General features: G+C 42.8%; 1 protein-coding gene across 1 annotated transcript in view; it reads left to right on the forward strand.

Annotated features, from left to right (window-relative positions):
- LOC139537956 (B-cell receptor CD22-like) overlaps positions 1-14,659 on the forward strand; it is a 32,618-nt gene extending 17,959 nt beyond the window's left edge. Inside the window, exons 7-11 of the mRNA XM_071339868.1 lie at positions 3,045-3,314; positions 5,362-5,646; positions 6,628-6,715; positions 8,293-8,362; positions 11,093-14,659. Coding sequence (XP_071195969.1) covers positions 3,045-3,314; positions 5,362-5,646; positions 6,628-6,715; positions 8,293-8,362; positions 11,093-11,335 — 956 coding nt within the window. The 3' untranslated portion in view covers positions 11,336-14,659. The remainder of the gene's footprint in view (positions 1-3,044; positions 3,315-5,361; positions 5,647-6,627; positions 6,716-8,292; positions 8,363-11,092) is intronic.
- The last annotated feature ends 1,652 nt before the right edge of the window (positions 14,660-16,311 follow it).

Below are 16,311 nucleotides of genomic sequence, written 5' to 3' on the forward strand. Positions count from 1 at the left end.
ATAGTAGTCACAGTAGTCACAGTAGTTATAGTAGTAGTAGTTGTAGTAGTAGTAGTAGTAGTAGTTATAGTAGTAGTAGTTATAGTAGTCACAGTAGTTAAAGTAGTAGTAGTAGTTATAGTAGTCACAGTAGTTATAGTAGTTATAGTAGTAGTAGTTATAGTAGTAGTAGTTATAGTAGTCACAATACTTATAGTAGTCACAGTAGTTATAGTAGTTATAGTAGTAGTAGTTATAGTAGTAGTAGTTATAGTAGTCACAGTAGTCACAGTAGTTATAGTTATAGTAGTAGTAGTTATAGTAGTCACATAGTTAAAGTAGTACTAGTAGTTATAGTAGTAGTAGTTATAGTAGTTATAGTAGTAGTAGTTATAGTAGTAGTAGTAGTTATAGTAGTCACAGTAGTTATAGTAGTAGTAGTTATAGTAGTCACAGTAGTTATAGTAGTAGTAGTTATGGTAGTTATAGTAGTTGTAGTAGTAATTATAGTAGTTATAGTAGTCACAGTAGTTATAGTAGTCACAGTAGTTATAGTAGTCACAGTAGTTAAAGTAGTAGTAGTAGTAGTAGGCATAGTAGTAGTTATAGTAGTCACAGTAGTTATAGTAGTCATAGTAGTAGTAGTAGTGGTTATAGTAGTTATAGTAGTAGTAGTAGTGGTTATAGTAGTAGTAGTAGTAGTAGTTATAGTAGTTATAGTAGTCACAGTAGTTATAGTAGTCACAGTAGTTATAGTAGTCACAGTAGTTATAGTAGTAGTGGTTATAGTAGTAGTAGTAGTGGTTATAGTAGTAGTAGTAGTTATAGTAGTTATAGTAGTCACAGTAGTTATAGTAGTCACAGTAGTTATAGTAGTCACAGTAGTTATAGTAGTAGTAGTAGTTATAGTAGTCGTAGTTATAGTAGTTATAGTATTAGTAGTTATAGTAGTCACAGTAGTTATAGTAGTTATAGTAGTAGTAGTTATAATAGTTATAGAAGTCACATCAGTTAAAGTAGTAGTAGTAGTTATAGTAGTTATAGTAGTTATAGTAGTAGTAGTTATAGTAGTAGTGGTTATAGTAGTAGTAGTAGTTATAGTAGTCACAGTAGTTAAAGTAGTAGTAGTAGTTATAGTAGTGACAGTAGTTATAGTAGTAGTAGTTATAGTAGTCACAGTAGTTATAGTAGTAGTAGTTATAGTAGTCACAGTAGTTGTAGTAGTTATAGTAGTTATAGTAGTCACAGTAGTTATAGTAGTCACAGTAGGTATAGAAGTTATAGTAGTTATAGTAGAAGTAGTTATAGTAGTTATAGTAGTAATAGTAGTAGTAGTAGTTATAGTAGTAGTAGTTATAGTAGTTATAGTAGTAGTAGTTATAGTAGTTATAGTAGTTATAGTAGTAGTAGTAGTTATAGTAGTTGTAGTAGTTATAGTAGTAGTAGTAGTTATAGTAGTAGTAGTAGTAGTAGTTATAGTAGTTATAGTAGTAGTAGTTATAGTAGTTATAGTAGTAGTAGTTATAGTAGTTATAGTAGTAGTAGTTATAGTAGTTATAGTAGTTATAGTAGTAGTAGTTATATTAGTAGTAGTTATAGTAGTAGTAGTAGTTATAGTAGTCACAGTAGTTAAAGTAGTAGTAGTAGTTATAGTAGTCACAGTAGTTATAGTAGTAGTAGTTATAGTAGTCACAGTAGTTATAGTAGTAGTAGTTATAGTAGTCACAGTAGTTATAGTAGTAGTAGTAGTTATAGTAGTTATAGTAGTCACAGTAGTTATAGTAGTCACAGTAGTTATAGAAGTTATAGTAGTTATAGTAGAAGTAGTTATGGTAGTTATAGTAGTTGTAGTAGTTATAGTAGTTATAGTAGTAGTAGTTATAGTTGTTATAGTAGTTATAGTAGTAGTAGTTATAGTAGTAGTAGTAGTTATAGTAGTAGTAGTTATAGAAGTTGTAGTAGTAGTTATAGTAGTAGTAGTAGTTATAGTAGTAGTAGTAGTTATAGTAGTAGTAGTAGTAGTAGTTATAGTAGTAGTAGTTATAGTAGTTATAGTAGTAGTAGTTATAGTAGTTATAGTAGTAGTAGTTATAGTAGTAGTAGTAGTTATAGTAGTAGTAGTTATAGAAGTTATAGTAGTTATAGAAGTAGTAGTAGTAGTTATAGTAGTTGTAGTAGTTATAGTAGTAGTAGTAGTTATAGTAGTAGTAGTTATAGTAGTTATAGTAGTAGTAGTTATAGTAGAGTTATAGTAGTTATAGTAGTTATAGTAGTAGTAGTTATAGAAGTTGTAGTAGAAGTAGTTATAGAAGTTATAGTAGTTATAGAAGTAGTAGTAGTAGTAGTTATAGTAGTTATAGTAGTAGTAGTAGTTATAGTAGTAGTAGTAGTAGTAGTTATAGTAGTAGTAGTAGTTATAGTAGTAGTAGTAGTTATAGTAGTAGTAGTAGTATTTATAGTAGTTATAGTAGTCATAATTGTTATAGTAGTTATAGTAGTCATTATTGTTATAGTAGTAGTAGTAGTTATAGTAGTAGTAGTAGTTATAGTAGTAGTAGTAGTTATAGTAGTCATAATTGTTATAGTAGTTATAGTAGTAGTAGTAGTAGTAGTAGTTATAGTAGTAGTAGTGTAGTTATAGTAGTAATAGTAGTCGTAGTAGTTATAGTAGTTATAGTAGTAGTAGTAGTTATAGTAGGTGTATTAGTAGTAGTTATAGTAGTTATAGTAGTAGTAGTAGTAGTAGTAGTAGTAGTTATAGTAGTAGTAGTAGTAGTTAAAGTAGTAGTAGTAGTTATAGTAGTAGTAGTAGTTATAGTAGTTATAGTAGTTATAATAGTAGTTATAGTAGTTATAGTAGTAGTAGTAGTTATAGTAGTAGTAGTAGTTATAGTAGTTATAGTAGTTATAGTAGTTATAGTAGTAGTAGTAGTTGTAGTAGTTATAGTATTTATAGTAGTAGTAGTAGTTATAGTAGGTGTATTAGTAGTAGCAGTTATAGTAGGTGTATTAGTAATAGTATCAATTGTTGTGCTTTCAGAGCTTATGTGAATCTTTCCCTCCAGATCCTCCTAGGAACACGTCAGTATCAGTGAGTCCCTCTGATTCTGTGTTAGAAGACAGTTCAGTGACTCTGATCTGCAGCAGTGATGCCAACCCACCAGTGACCAGTTACAGCTGGTACTCAGTGAGAGCGGGTAAGGAGGACTATGTGGCCTCTGGACAACAACTAATCCAGGCCACAATGAATGTTATTGACGGAAGAGAATACTACTGTACAGCCCAGAATCAGCATGGAGAAGACCAGTCAGCATCTACAAACGCATCTATGGAGTGTAAGTGAGGTTGCAAAATTCCTCCCAAAATTACCCGTTTTTTTTAAACCCTGGTTGGTAGATTTTGGGAAAGTTATCACATTGTTGTAACCCTAGGTGTAACCCTAGGTGTAACCATAGATGTAACCATAGGTGTAACCATAGATGTAACCCTGGGTGTAACCATTGATGTAACCCTGGGTGTAACCCTAGATGTAACCCTAGGTGTAACCCTGGGTGTAACCATAGATGTAACCCTAGATGTAACCCTGGCTGTAACCCTAGGTGTAACCCTAGGTGTAACCCTGGGTGTAACCCTAGGTGTAACCATAGATGTAACCCTGGGTGTAACCATTGATGTAACCCTGGGTGTAACCCTGGGTGTAACCCTAGATGTAACCCTGGGTGTAACCCTAGATGTAACCCTAGGTGTAACCCTGGGTGTAACCATAGATGTAACCCTGGGTGTAACCCTAGATGTAACCCTGGGTGTAACCCTAGATGTAACCATAGATGTAACCCTAGATGTAACCCTAGATGTAACCCTGGGTGTAACCCTGGATGTAACCCTGGGTGTAACCCTAGATGTAACCATAGATGTAACCCTAGATGTAACCCTAGATGTAACCCTAGGTGTAACCCTGGGTGTAACCATGGATGTAACCCTGGGTGTAACCCTAGATGTAACCCTGGGTGTAACCATGGATGTAACCCTGGGTGTAACCATAGATGTAACCCTGGGTGTAACCCTAGGTGTAACCCTGGGTGTAACCCTGGGTGTAACCCTGGGTGTAACCCTGGGTGTAACCATGGATGTAACCCTAGGTGTAACCATAGATGTAACCCTGGGTGTAACCCTAGGTGTAACCCTAGATGTAACCCTGGGTGTAACCCTAGGTGTAACCCTGGGTGTAACCCTGGGTGTAACCCTAGGTGTAACCCTGGGTGTAACCCTAGATGTAACCCTAGGTGTAACCCTAGATGTAACCCTAGGTGTAACCCTGGGTGTAACCCTGGGTGTAACCCTAGATGTAACCATAGATGTAACCCTAGATGTAACCCTAGATGTAACCCTAGGTGTAACCCTGGGTGTAACCCTAGATGTAACCATAGATGTAACCCTAGGTGTAACCCTAGATGTAACCCTGGGTGTAACCATGGATGTAACCCTGGGTGTAACCCTAGATGTAACCCTGGGTGTAACCATGGATGTAACCCTGGGTGTAACCATATATGTAACCCTGGGTGTAACCCTAGGTGTAACCCTGGGTGTAACCATGGATGTAACCCTAGGTGTAACCATAGATGTAACCCTGGGTGTAACCCTAGGTGTAACCCTAGATGTAACCCTGGGTGTAACCCTAGGTGTAACCCTGGGTGTAACCCTAGGTGTAACCCTGGGTGTAACCCTAGATGTAACCCTAGGTGTAACCCTAGATGTAACCCTAGGTGTAACCCTGGGTGTAACCCTAGATGTAACCCTAGGTGTAACCCTGGGTGTAACCCTAGATGTAACCCTGGGTGTAACCATAGATGTAACCCTAGGTGTAACCATAGATGTAACCCTAGATGTAACCCTAGGTGTAACCCTAGGTGTAACCATAGATGTAACCCTAGGTGTAACCCTAGGTGTAACCATAGATGTAACCCTAGATGTAACCCTAGATGTAACCCTGGGTGTAACCCTGGATGTAACCCTGGGTGTAACCATGGGTGTAACCCTAGGTGTAACCCTGGGTGTAACCATAGATGTAACCCTAGATGTAACCCTGGGTGTAACCCTAGATGTAACCCTGGGTGTAACCATAGATGTAACCCTAGATGTAACCCTGGGTGTAACCCTAGGTGTAACCCTAGGTGTAAATCTAGGTGTAACCATACTGTAGGTTTTTGTTTTTTCTACTCAATCAAACATGTGAAACCTTGTTCATAAAACAAGTCTCGATAGCAATGAACTAAACAGTATGATTTATCAAAGTTTCAAAAAATACAATAAAATAAAGATGAAGGTCAGACTTGAGTAGAAAATGTTAATTCCTCTCCTTGTTCTTCTGTCTCTTCTTTCTAGTTGCTCCTCAGATCTCATCCTCCTCTCGCTGCCTCCACTCCGGATCTCAGGTCAGCTGTACCTGTGACAGCCACGCTAACCCCGCCCCCTTGGTGCAGTGGCGTCTGTCTGGCCGACATGTCAATCATTCCACAGCCACGGCCATCAGTGAGGAGCCTCTGGGCAGAATTGGCCTCAGGAGCACTCTGACCATCCGTCAATCACGAGAAGACCCGCCCACTGCACTCTGCCTCAGCTCCAACTCTCAGGGCTCTGCCAGTCTGCAGCTCTGTGTCACCTCCACAGGTAAGACATGCCTCCACAGGTAAGACATGCCTCCACAGGTAAGACACGCCTCCACAGGTAAGACACGCCTCCACAGGTAAGACACGCCTCCACAGGTCAGACACGCCTCCACAGGTCAGACACGCCTCCACAGGTCAGACACACCTCCACAGGTCAGACACACCTCCATAGGTCAGACACACCTCCACAGGTAAGACACGCCTCCACAGGAAAGACACGCCTCCACAGATAAGACACACCTCCATATGTAAGACACACCCCCAAAAGTAAGACACACCTCTACAAGAAAGACACACCTCCACAAGTAAGACACACCTCCATAGGTAAGACACACCTTCACAAGTAAGACACACCTCCAAATATAAGACACACCTTCACAGGTAAGACACACCTCCATAGGTAAGACACACCTTCACAAGTAAGACACACCTCCAAATATAAGACACACCTCCACCGGTAAGACACACCTTCACACGTAAGACACACCTTCACAGGTAAGACACACCTCCACAGGTAAGACACACCTTCACAGGTAAGACACACCTACAAATATAAGACACACCTTCACAGGTAAGACACACCTCCACAGGAAAGACACACCTCAAAAAATAAGACACACCTTCACAGGTAAGACACACCTGGGTAGGTAAAGGGTCAGGTGAGAGATAAAGAGGGACAGCTCCAACTGTCAGGGCTCTGCCAGGCTGCAACTCTGTGCCACATCCACACGTAAGAGGAACAGTTAAAACACAACTGGACAGGTGTGAGGCGACAGGTGAGAAAGACAGATGGAGTTGAAGAGGAACAGAAACCTCTGTGGAAGGAGAGCTTAGATAGTTCCACATCAACAGGTAAGACACACCTGGACAGGTAATGAGAGAGAGATGGGGACAGGGGAAAGAGCTGAAGAGGAACAGACAGAAACAAGTGAGAGAGAGCTGGTCTCCCGGTCTCTTCCATGTCTCATCCTTCTGACCATAGGTTACCAGATGCTGTCTCTGTTGGTTGGTGCTGGGGCAGGTGCTGCTGGGATGCTGTTGCTGTGCGTCGTAACATGTGTCATTGTCAGGTCAGTCATACATCCCTCATACCGTGCTGCTAAGAAACGTAAGAACACTGTACATAACATTGTCCTGTACAGTGTTTGGCAGACATCAGTCCAACATGAGTCAATGTTTCAGATTTATTGTAAGTCGGTTTTGTGGTTATCCAGACATTAATGATATATGGTTGTAAATACAGGAGACTGATCTATGGTTGTAAATACAGGAGACTGATCTATGGTTGTAAATACAGGAGACTGATCTATGGTTGTAAATACAGGAGACTGATCTATGGTTGTAAACACAGGAGACTGATCTATGGTTGTAAACACAGGAGGCTGATCTATGGTTGTAAACACAGGAGACTGTTCTATGGTTGTACACACAGGAGACTGATCTATGGTTGTACACACAGGAGACTGATCTATGGTTGTAAACACAGGAGGCTGATCTATGGTTGTACACACAGGAGACTGATCTATGGTTGTAAATACAGGAGACTGATCTATGGTTGTAAATACAGGAGACTGATCTATGGTTGTACACATAGGAGCCTGATCTATGGTTGTAAACACAGGAGACTGATCTATGGTTGTAAACACAGGAGACTGATCTATGGTTGAAACCACGGGAGACTGATCTATGGTTGTAAATACAGGAGACTGATCTATGGTTGTAAATACAGGAGACTGATCTATGGTTGTAAATACAGGAGACTGATCTATGGTTGTAAACACAGGAGACTGGTATTTGGTTGTAAACACAGGAGCCTGATCTATGGTTGTAAATACAGGAGACTGATCTATGGTTGTAAACACAGGAGACTGATCTATGGTTGTAAATACAGGAGACTGATCTATGGTTGTAAATACAGGAGACTGATCTATGGTTGTAAATACAGGAGACTGATCTATGGTTGTAAATACAGGAGACTGATCTATGGTTGAAAACACAGGAGACTGATCTATGGTTGTAAATACAGGAGACTGATCTATGGTTGTAAACACAGGAGACTGATCTATGGTTGTAAACACAGGAGACTGATCTATGGTTGTAAATACAGGAGACTGATCTATGGTTGTAAACACAGGAGACTGATCTATGGTTGTAAACACAGGAGGCTGATCTATGGTTGTACACACAGGAGACTGATCTATGGTTGTAAACACAGGAGACTGATCTATGGTTGTACACACAGGAGACTGGTCTATGGTTGTAAACACAGGAGACTGATCTATGGTTGTAAACACAGGAGACTGATCTATGGTTGTAAACACAGGAGACTGGTCTATGGTTGTACACACAGGAGACTGATCTATGGTTGTAAACACAGGAGACTGATCTATGGTTGTAAACACAGGAGACTGATCTATGGTTGTAAACACAGGAGACTGATCTATGGTTGTAAACACAGGAGACTGATCTATGGTTGTACACACAGGAGACTGATCTATGGTTGTAAACACAGGAGACTGATCTATGGTTGTACACACAGGAGACTGATCTATGGTTGTACACACAGGAGACTGATCTATGGTTGTAAACACAGGAGACTGGTCTATGGTTGTAAATACAGGAGACTGATCTATGGTTGTAAACACAGGAGATTGCATGCCAAGACAACCTGGGATCTGAAACCGGAGGACATAACAGAGCTCATATTAACGGACTGGGTAAGTGTCAGTACACACACACACACACACACACACACACACACACACACACACACACACACACACACACACACACACACACACACACACACACACACACACACACACACACACACACACACACACACACACACACACACACCCTTCCTGTATCCTCCCCAACCTATCCTGTTTACCACCCAACACAGCCTGATGTGGTTGAATTTGTCTGGTTGTAGAAGTACAGTACCTGTATTTGTATATAGTTCCGTAAACTCTCTCACATACAGGCTGCCTTGGAAGCATAAGGAATAATGGACACCACCCAGGAAAAGAACGATAGAGAAACATTAACAGTGGGTGACTTGATGAGAAAAGTGAATCCCACTGCGCATCCCATTATTCGACGTGTTCCCTTTACTGAGTGGTGTCCATCACCGGCTTTGTTTTACTTCTAGTCCATAGACTACCCTTTGTTCAAAGATGACCTTACACCAACTCTCTCCACACCTTATACCAACTCTCTCCACCTTATACCAACTCTCTCCACCTTATACCAACTCTCTCTCCACCTTATACCAACTCTCTCCACACCTTATACCAACTCTCTCTCCACCTTATACCAACTCTCTCCACCTTATACCAACTCTCTCCACACCTTATACCAACTCTCTCCACCTTATACCAACTCTCTCCACCTTATACCAACTCTCTCCACCTTATACCAACTCTCTCTCCACCTTATACCAACTCTCTCCACCTTATACCAACTCTCTCTCCACCTTATACCAACTCTCTCCACACCTTATACCAACTCTCTCTCCACCTTATACCAACTCTCTCCACCTTATACCAACTCTCTCCACACCTTATACCAACTCTCTCCACACCTTATATCAACTCTCTCTCCACCTTATACAAACTCTCTCCACCTTATACCAACTCTCTCTCCACACCTTATACCAACTCTCTCCACCTTATACCAACTCTCTCTCCACCTTATACCAACTCTCTCCCCACCTAATACCAACTCTCTCCACACCTTATATCAACTCTCTCCACACCTTATACCAACTCTCTCTCCACACCTTATACCAACTCTCTCTCCACACCTTATACCAACTCTCTCCACCTTATACCAACTCTCTCCACCTAATACCAACACTCTCCACCTTATACCAACTCTCTCTCCACCTTATACCAACTCTCTCCACCTTATACCAACTCTCTCCACCTTATACCAACTCTCTCCACACCTTATATCAACTCTCTCCACACCTTATACCAACTCTCTCTCCACACCTTATACCAACTCTCTCTCCACCTTATACCAACTCTCTCCACCTTATACCAACTCTCTCTCCACCTTATACCAACTCTCTCTCCACACCTTATACCAACTCTCTCTCCACCTTATACCAAATCTCTCCACACCTTACACCAACTCTCTCTCCACACCTTATACCAACTCTCTCCACACCTTATACCAACTCTCTCTCCACACCTTATACCAACTCTCTCTCCACCTTATACCAACTCTCTCCACCTTATACCAACTCTCTCCACCTTATATCAACTCTCTCCACACCTTATACCAACTCTCTCCACCTTATACCAACTCTCTCCACCTTATATCAACTCTCTCCACACCTTATACCAACTCTCTCTCCACACCTTATACCAACTCTCTCCACCTTATACCAACTCTCCGCACCTTATACCAACTCTCTCCACCTTATACCAACTCTCTCCACACCTTATATCAACTCTCTCCACACCTTATATCAACTCTCTCCACACCTTATACCAACTCTCTCTCCACACCTTATATCAACTCTCTCCACCTTATACCAACTCTCTCCACACCTTATACCAAATCTCTCTCCACACCTTATACCAACTCTCTCCACACCTTATACCAACTCTCTCTCCACACCTTATACCAACTCTCTCCACACCTTATACCAACTTTCTCCACACCTTATACCAACTCTCTCCACACCTTATACCAACTCTCTCTCCACCTTATACCAACTCTCTCCACACCTTATACCAACTCTCTCCACACCTTATACCAACTCTCTCCACCTTATACCAACTCTCTCCACCTTATACCAACTCTCTCCACCTTATACCAACTCTCTCCACACCTTATACCAACTCTCTCTCTCTCCACCTTATACCAACTCTCTCTCCACCTTATACCAACTCTCTCTCTCCACACCTTATACCAACTCTCTCTCCACTTTATACCAACTCTCTCCCCACCTTATACCAACTCTCTCCACACCTTATATCAACTCTCTCCACACCTTATACCAAATCTCTCTCCACACCTTATACCAAATCTCTCTCCACACCTTATACCAACTCTCTCCACACCTTATACCAACTCTCTCTCCACACCTTATACCAACTCTCTCCACCTTATACCAACTCTCTCCACCTTATACCAACTCTATCCACCTTATACCAACTCTCTCCACACCTTATACCAACTCTCTCTCTCTTCACCTTATACCAACTCTCTCTCCACCTTATACCAACTCTCTCTCTCCACACCTTATACCAACTCTCTCTCCACCTTATACCAACTCTCTCTCTCCACACCTTATACCAACTCTCCACACCTTATACCAACTCTCCACACCTTATACCAACCCTCCACACCTTTTTACAATTTGTGCTCACCAGCACATAGTTTTTTTAGTTTTTCCATACAGATTGTATAGTGTGTCTTCTATCTTCTAGACCCTCTCTCAGGAAGACGACTCTCTGTACGCCAGTAAATCCACACTGACCGGCCACCCGGGAGCCAACGGGGCCAATGGGAAAGGGACCAGAGGGGTTAATCCAGACCTCCAAGGGCCCCAACCCACAGACCCTCCTGGAGGTCTACACTACAAACCTCCACCCATAGGTCCCCCTAACTGTGATCACGTACCCCTCCAGCACTCCAGCCTGGACACCACCACGACCAGGATAGAGGAGTAGGGAGCGGGGGGGGAGGAGAAGGGAACGGGAACAGAGAGGGTGAGACAGGGTGACATCAGAGGTGACATCGGTGGTGAAATGCATCAGTGACATCAGGGGTGACATCAGGGGTGACATCACAGGTTGACAACATGGGTGACATCAGGGGTGACATCACGGGTGACATCAGGGGTGACATCACAGGTGACATCAGGGGTGACATCACAGGTTGACAACATGGGTGACATCAGGGGTGAGAGAGGGTGACAGTTTCCAACCAGGAGAACATCTGTATGTCAGTTTCCAACCAGGACAACTTCTTTATATCAGTTTCCAACCAGGAGAACTTCTATATATCAGTTTCCAACCAGGAGAACACCTGTCACCTTACCTATATTTCAGCACAACTGAACAGGACATTTGATTCAGGAAATCTTTTCAATCACGTGATGTTGTTGATTTAATTTATGTTGACTCTCAGAGTGAAAAACACATGGGAGGGGCCACATTCTCATATTTCCTATCAAATCAAATCAAATGTCTTTATATAGCCCTTCTTACATCAGCTGATATCTCAAAGTGCTGTACAGAAACCCAGCCTAAAACCCCAAACAGCAAGTAGTGCAGGTGTAGAAGCACGGTGGCTAGGAAAAACTCCCTAGAAAGGACAGAACCTAGGAAGAAACCTAGAGAGGAACCAGGCTATGAGGGGTGGCCAGTCCTCTTCTGGCTGTCCCATCACTTAGGCTTCAGGAATATAAGTCATTGAATGCAACAACCATGTCTCTGTCACTAACAAACACAGTAATGGACGGGCATCTCTTACATTCACTAGAAATGCATTCTGGGAAATTTGCTAATACAGCTTTGCACCCTACAGTGTCAAAACAAAATCCCCCAATGTTCAGTGTTTGAAACATAAACGCCTTGTGCTGACGAAACGTGTTCATGTGTTTTAAAAAAAAGGGTTAAACATGTTCTGGTGTTTACGATCTAAACACTGCTGTTATGAGCTGAACACTGTTCAAATCAAATGTTTTTGGTCACATAGACATGGTTAGCAGATGTTAATGCGAGTATAGCGAATTGCTTGTGCTTCTAGTTCCGACCGTGCAGTAATATCTAACAAATTCCCCAACAACTACTAATCTCCCGGGTGGCGCAGTGGTCTAGGGCACTGCATCGCAGTGCTAGCTGCGCCACCAGAGTCTCTGGGTTCGCGCCCAGGCTGGGCTGGGTTCGCGCCCAGGCTCTGTCGCAGCCGGCCGCAACCGGGAGATCCGTAGGGCGACGCACAATTGGCATAGCGTCGCCCGGGTTAGGGAGGGTTTGGCCGGTAGGGAGGGTTTGGCCGGTAGGGATATCCTTGTCTCAGTATGTTAAAAATGTAATAAAATGTATGCACTCTACTGTAAGTCGCTCTGGATAAGAGCGTCTGCTCTTGGCCGGTAGGGATATCCTTGTCTCAGTATGTAATAAAATGTATGCACTCTACTGTAAGTCACTCTGGATAAGAGCGTCTGCTAAATGACTAAAATGTAAATGTAAATGTAACTACCTAATACACACAAATCTAAAGGGGTGAATGAGAATATGTACATATTAATATATGGATGAGCGATGGCCGAGCGGCATAGGCAAGATGCAGTAGACGGTATAAAATACAGTATATACATGTGATATGAGAAATGTAAGATATGTAAACATTATTAAAGTGGCATTATTTAAAGTGACTAGTGATCCATTTATTAAAGTGGCAAGTGATCGGGTCTCAGCGTAGGCAGCAGCCTCTCTGAGTTAGTGATTTCTGTTTAGCAGTCTGATGGCCTTGAGATAGAAGCTGCTTTTCAGTCTCTCGGTCCCAGCTTTGATGCACCTGTACTGACCTCGCCTTCTGGATGATAGTGGTGTGAACAGGCAGTGGCTCGGGTGGTTGTTGTCCTTGATGATCTTTTTGGCCTTCCTGTGACATCGGGGGGTGTAGGTGTCCTGGAGGGCAGGTAGTTTGCCCCCGGTGATGCGTTGTGCAGACCTTACTACCCTCTGCAGAGCCTTACGGTTGCGGGCAGGGCAGTTGTCGTACCAGGCGGTTACAGCTCGACAGGATGCTCTCGATTGTGCACCTGTAAAAAAAATTGTCAGGGTTTTGGGTGACAAGCCACATTTCTTCAGCCTCCTGAGGTTGAAGAGGCGCTGTTGTGCCTTCTTCGCCACACTGTCTGTGTGGGTGGACCATTTCAGTTTGTCAGTGATGTGTACGCCGAGGAACTTTCCACCTTCTCTGCTGCCCTCCCTTCGATGTGGATAGGGGGGTGCACCCGCTGCTGTTTCTTGAGGTCCTGAGGTCCATGTTTTGTTGACGTTGAGTGTGGGGTTATTTTCCTGACACCACACTCTGAGTGCCCTCACCTCCTCCCTGTAGGCCGTCTCGTCGTTATTGGTAATCAAGCCCACTACTGTTGTGTCATCTGCAAACTTGATGATTGAGTTGGAGGTGTGCATGGCCACGCAGTCATGGGTGAAGAAGGAGTACAGGAGGGGGCTGAGCACGCACCCTTGTGGGGCCCCTGTGTTGAGGGTCAGCGAAGTGGAGGTGTTGTGTCCTACCTTCACCACCTGGGGGCGGCCCGCCAGGAAGTCCAGGACTCAATTACAGAAGGCAGGGTTGAGACCCAGGGCCTCGAGCTTAATGATGAGCTTGGAGGGTACTATGGTGTTGAATGTTGAGCTGTAGTCATTGAACACCATTCTTACATATGTATTCCTCTTGTCCAGATGGGACGGGGCAGTGTGCAGTGTGATGGCGATTGCATTGTCTGTGACCTGTTGGGGCGGTATGCAAATTAAAGTGGGTCTAGGGTGGTCGGTAAGGTGGCGGTGATATGATCCTTGACTAGTCTCTCAAAGCACTTCATGATGACAGAAGTGAGTGCTACTGGGTGATAGTCATTTAGTTCAGTTATCTTTGCCTTTGGGTCCTATCTGAACACTGTTGTGATGATTTAAACACTGTTGTGATGATTTAAACACTGTTGTGATGATTTAAACACTGTTGTTATGATTTAAACACTGTTGTGATGATGTAAACACTGTTGTGATGATTTAAACACTGTTGTGATGATTTAAACACTGTTGTTATGATTTAAACACTGTTGTGATGATTTAAACACTGTTGTGATGATGTAAACACTGTTGTGATGATTTAAACACTGTTGTGATGATTTAAACACTGTTGTGATGATTTAAACATTGTTGTGATGATTTAAACACTGTTGTGATGATTTAAACACTGTTGTGATGATGTAAACACTGTTGTGATGATTTAAACACTTGTGATGATTTAAACACTGTTGTTATGATTTAAACACTGTTGTTATGATTTAAACACTGTGACATGTTTTTGATGAACTTCTAAATGCCTTGAAGAGTTTAAAAAGTGTTCCAGAAAATTGTTTATGTGTTCAAATCATAAACACTTGGTTTTACAGTGTAGAGAGTAGGGGAGTATGGGTTAGTAGGGAGGGGGACAAAGGAGGGAAGGGGAGGCAAGGAGGAGGGGGGAGACGGGAGAGAGAAGGGGGAGAGAGGCCAGCATCAAAGGACGACAGCCAGAGGAGGAAGAGGCGGAGGCGGATTCGGGGACTTGGGAATTGTGGCTTAACGTCCTAGTAAGACAAAAGCCGGAGTGAAAATGAATGCCGTGGCTGCGTCATGAAGTGGCAGGGAGGGTGTGGGACGCAGGGAGGGTGGGGGACGCAGGAAAGGAATGCCCAACAAAGGATTCTAGAACCTGGAGCAATGGCTACGGAATGCTATTTGATTGATTGTCCCCAGAGCCCAGGAGGGACACAATGGATACTTCATTTGTTTTGCTTTATGTGAATGTAACGCTGTATTTTTAAACTCTGGAATTATTTAAAAAAAAACAATGTTGAATAAAATCCAAATATATTTTAAAATAGAGAGATTGAGGCCCAGGATATGACACAGTGGGTGGAGACAAAGGAATAGCATTTATCCAAAACTCAAACCTTATTTTTGCCTGGCTACCCAAACTCCTTGTTCCAGCCAAGCGCTACAGAATGAGTCTGGATCTGAGTACCTCCCCGATGATTTCAAGAATGTAAATGGGGTGGCAGGTAGACTAGTGGTTAAGAGCATTGGACCAGTAACCAAAAGGTTGCTGGTTTGAATATCAGAGGTGAACAATATTGAGCAAGGCACTTCACCCTGATTGCTAATGTAAAGTAATTCAGCTTGGTACGTCAGATAAACCCTATCCACTGCCAAGGCAGCAACTACTCTTCCTGGGGTTTATTATGGATCCCCATTAGTTCCTGCCAAGGCAGCAACTACTCTTCCTGGGGTTTATTATGGATCCCCATTAGTTCCTGCCAAGGCAGCAGCTACTCTTCCTGGGGTTTATTATGGATCCCCATTAGTTCCTGCCAAGGCAGCAGCTACTCTTCATGGGGATTATTATGGATCCCCATTGGTTCCTGCCAAGGCAGCAGCTACTCTTCCTGGGGTTTATTAAGGATCCCCATTGGTTCCTGCCAAACCACAAGCTACTCTTCCTGGGGTTTATTATGGATCCCCATTAGTTCCTGTCAAGGCAGCAGCTACTCTTCCTGGGGTTTATTACGGATCCCCATTAGTTCCTGCCAAGGCAGCAGCTACTCTTCCTGGGGTTTATTATGGATCACCATTAGTTCCTGTCAAGGCAGCAGCTACTCTTCCTGGGGTTTATTATGGATCCCCATTAGTTCCTGTCAAGGCAGCAGCTACTCTTCCTGGGGTTTATTATGGATCCCCATTAGTTCCTGTCAAGGCAGCAGCTACTCTTCCTGGGGTTTATTATGGATCCCCATTAGTTCCTGCCAAGGCAGCAGCTACTCTTCCTGGGGTTTATTACGGATCCCCATTAGTTCCTGCCAAGGCAGCAGCTACTCTTCCTGGGGTTTATTATGGATCCCCATTAGTTCCTGTCAAGGCAG

This window comes from Salvelinus alpinus, chromosome 13, assembly GCF_045679555.1.
Source record: "Salvelinus alpinus chromosome 13, SLU_Salpinus.1, whole genome shotgun sequence".
Lineage (NCBI taxonomy): Eukaryota > Metazoa > Chordata > Actinopteri > Salmoniformes > Salmonidae > Salvelinus > Salvelinus alpinus.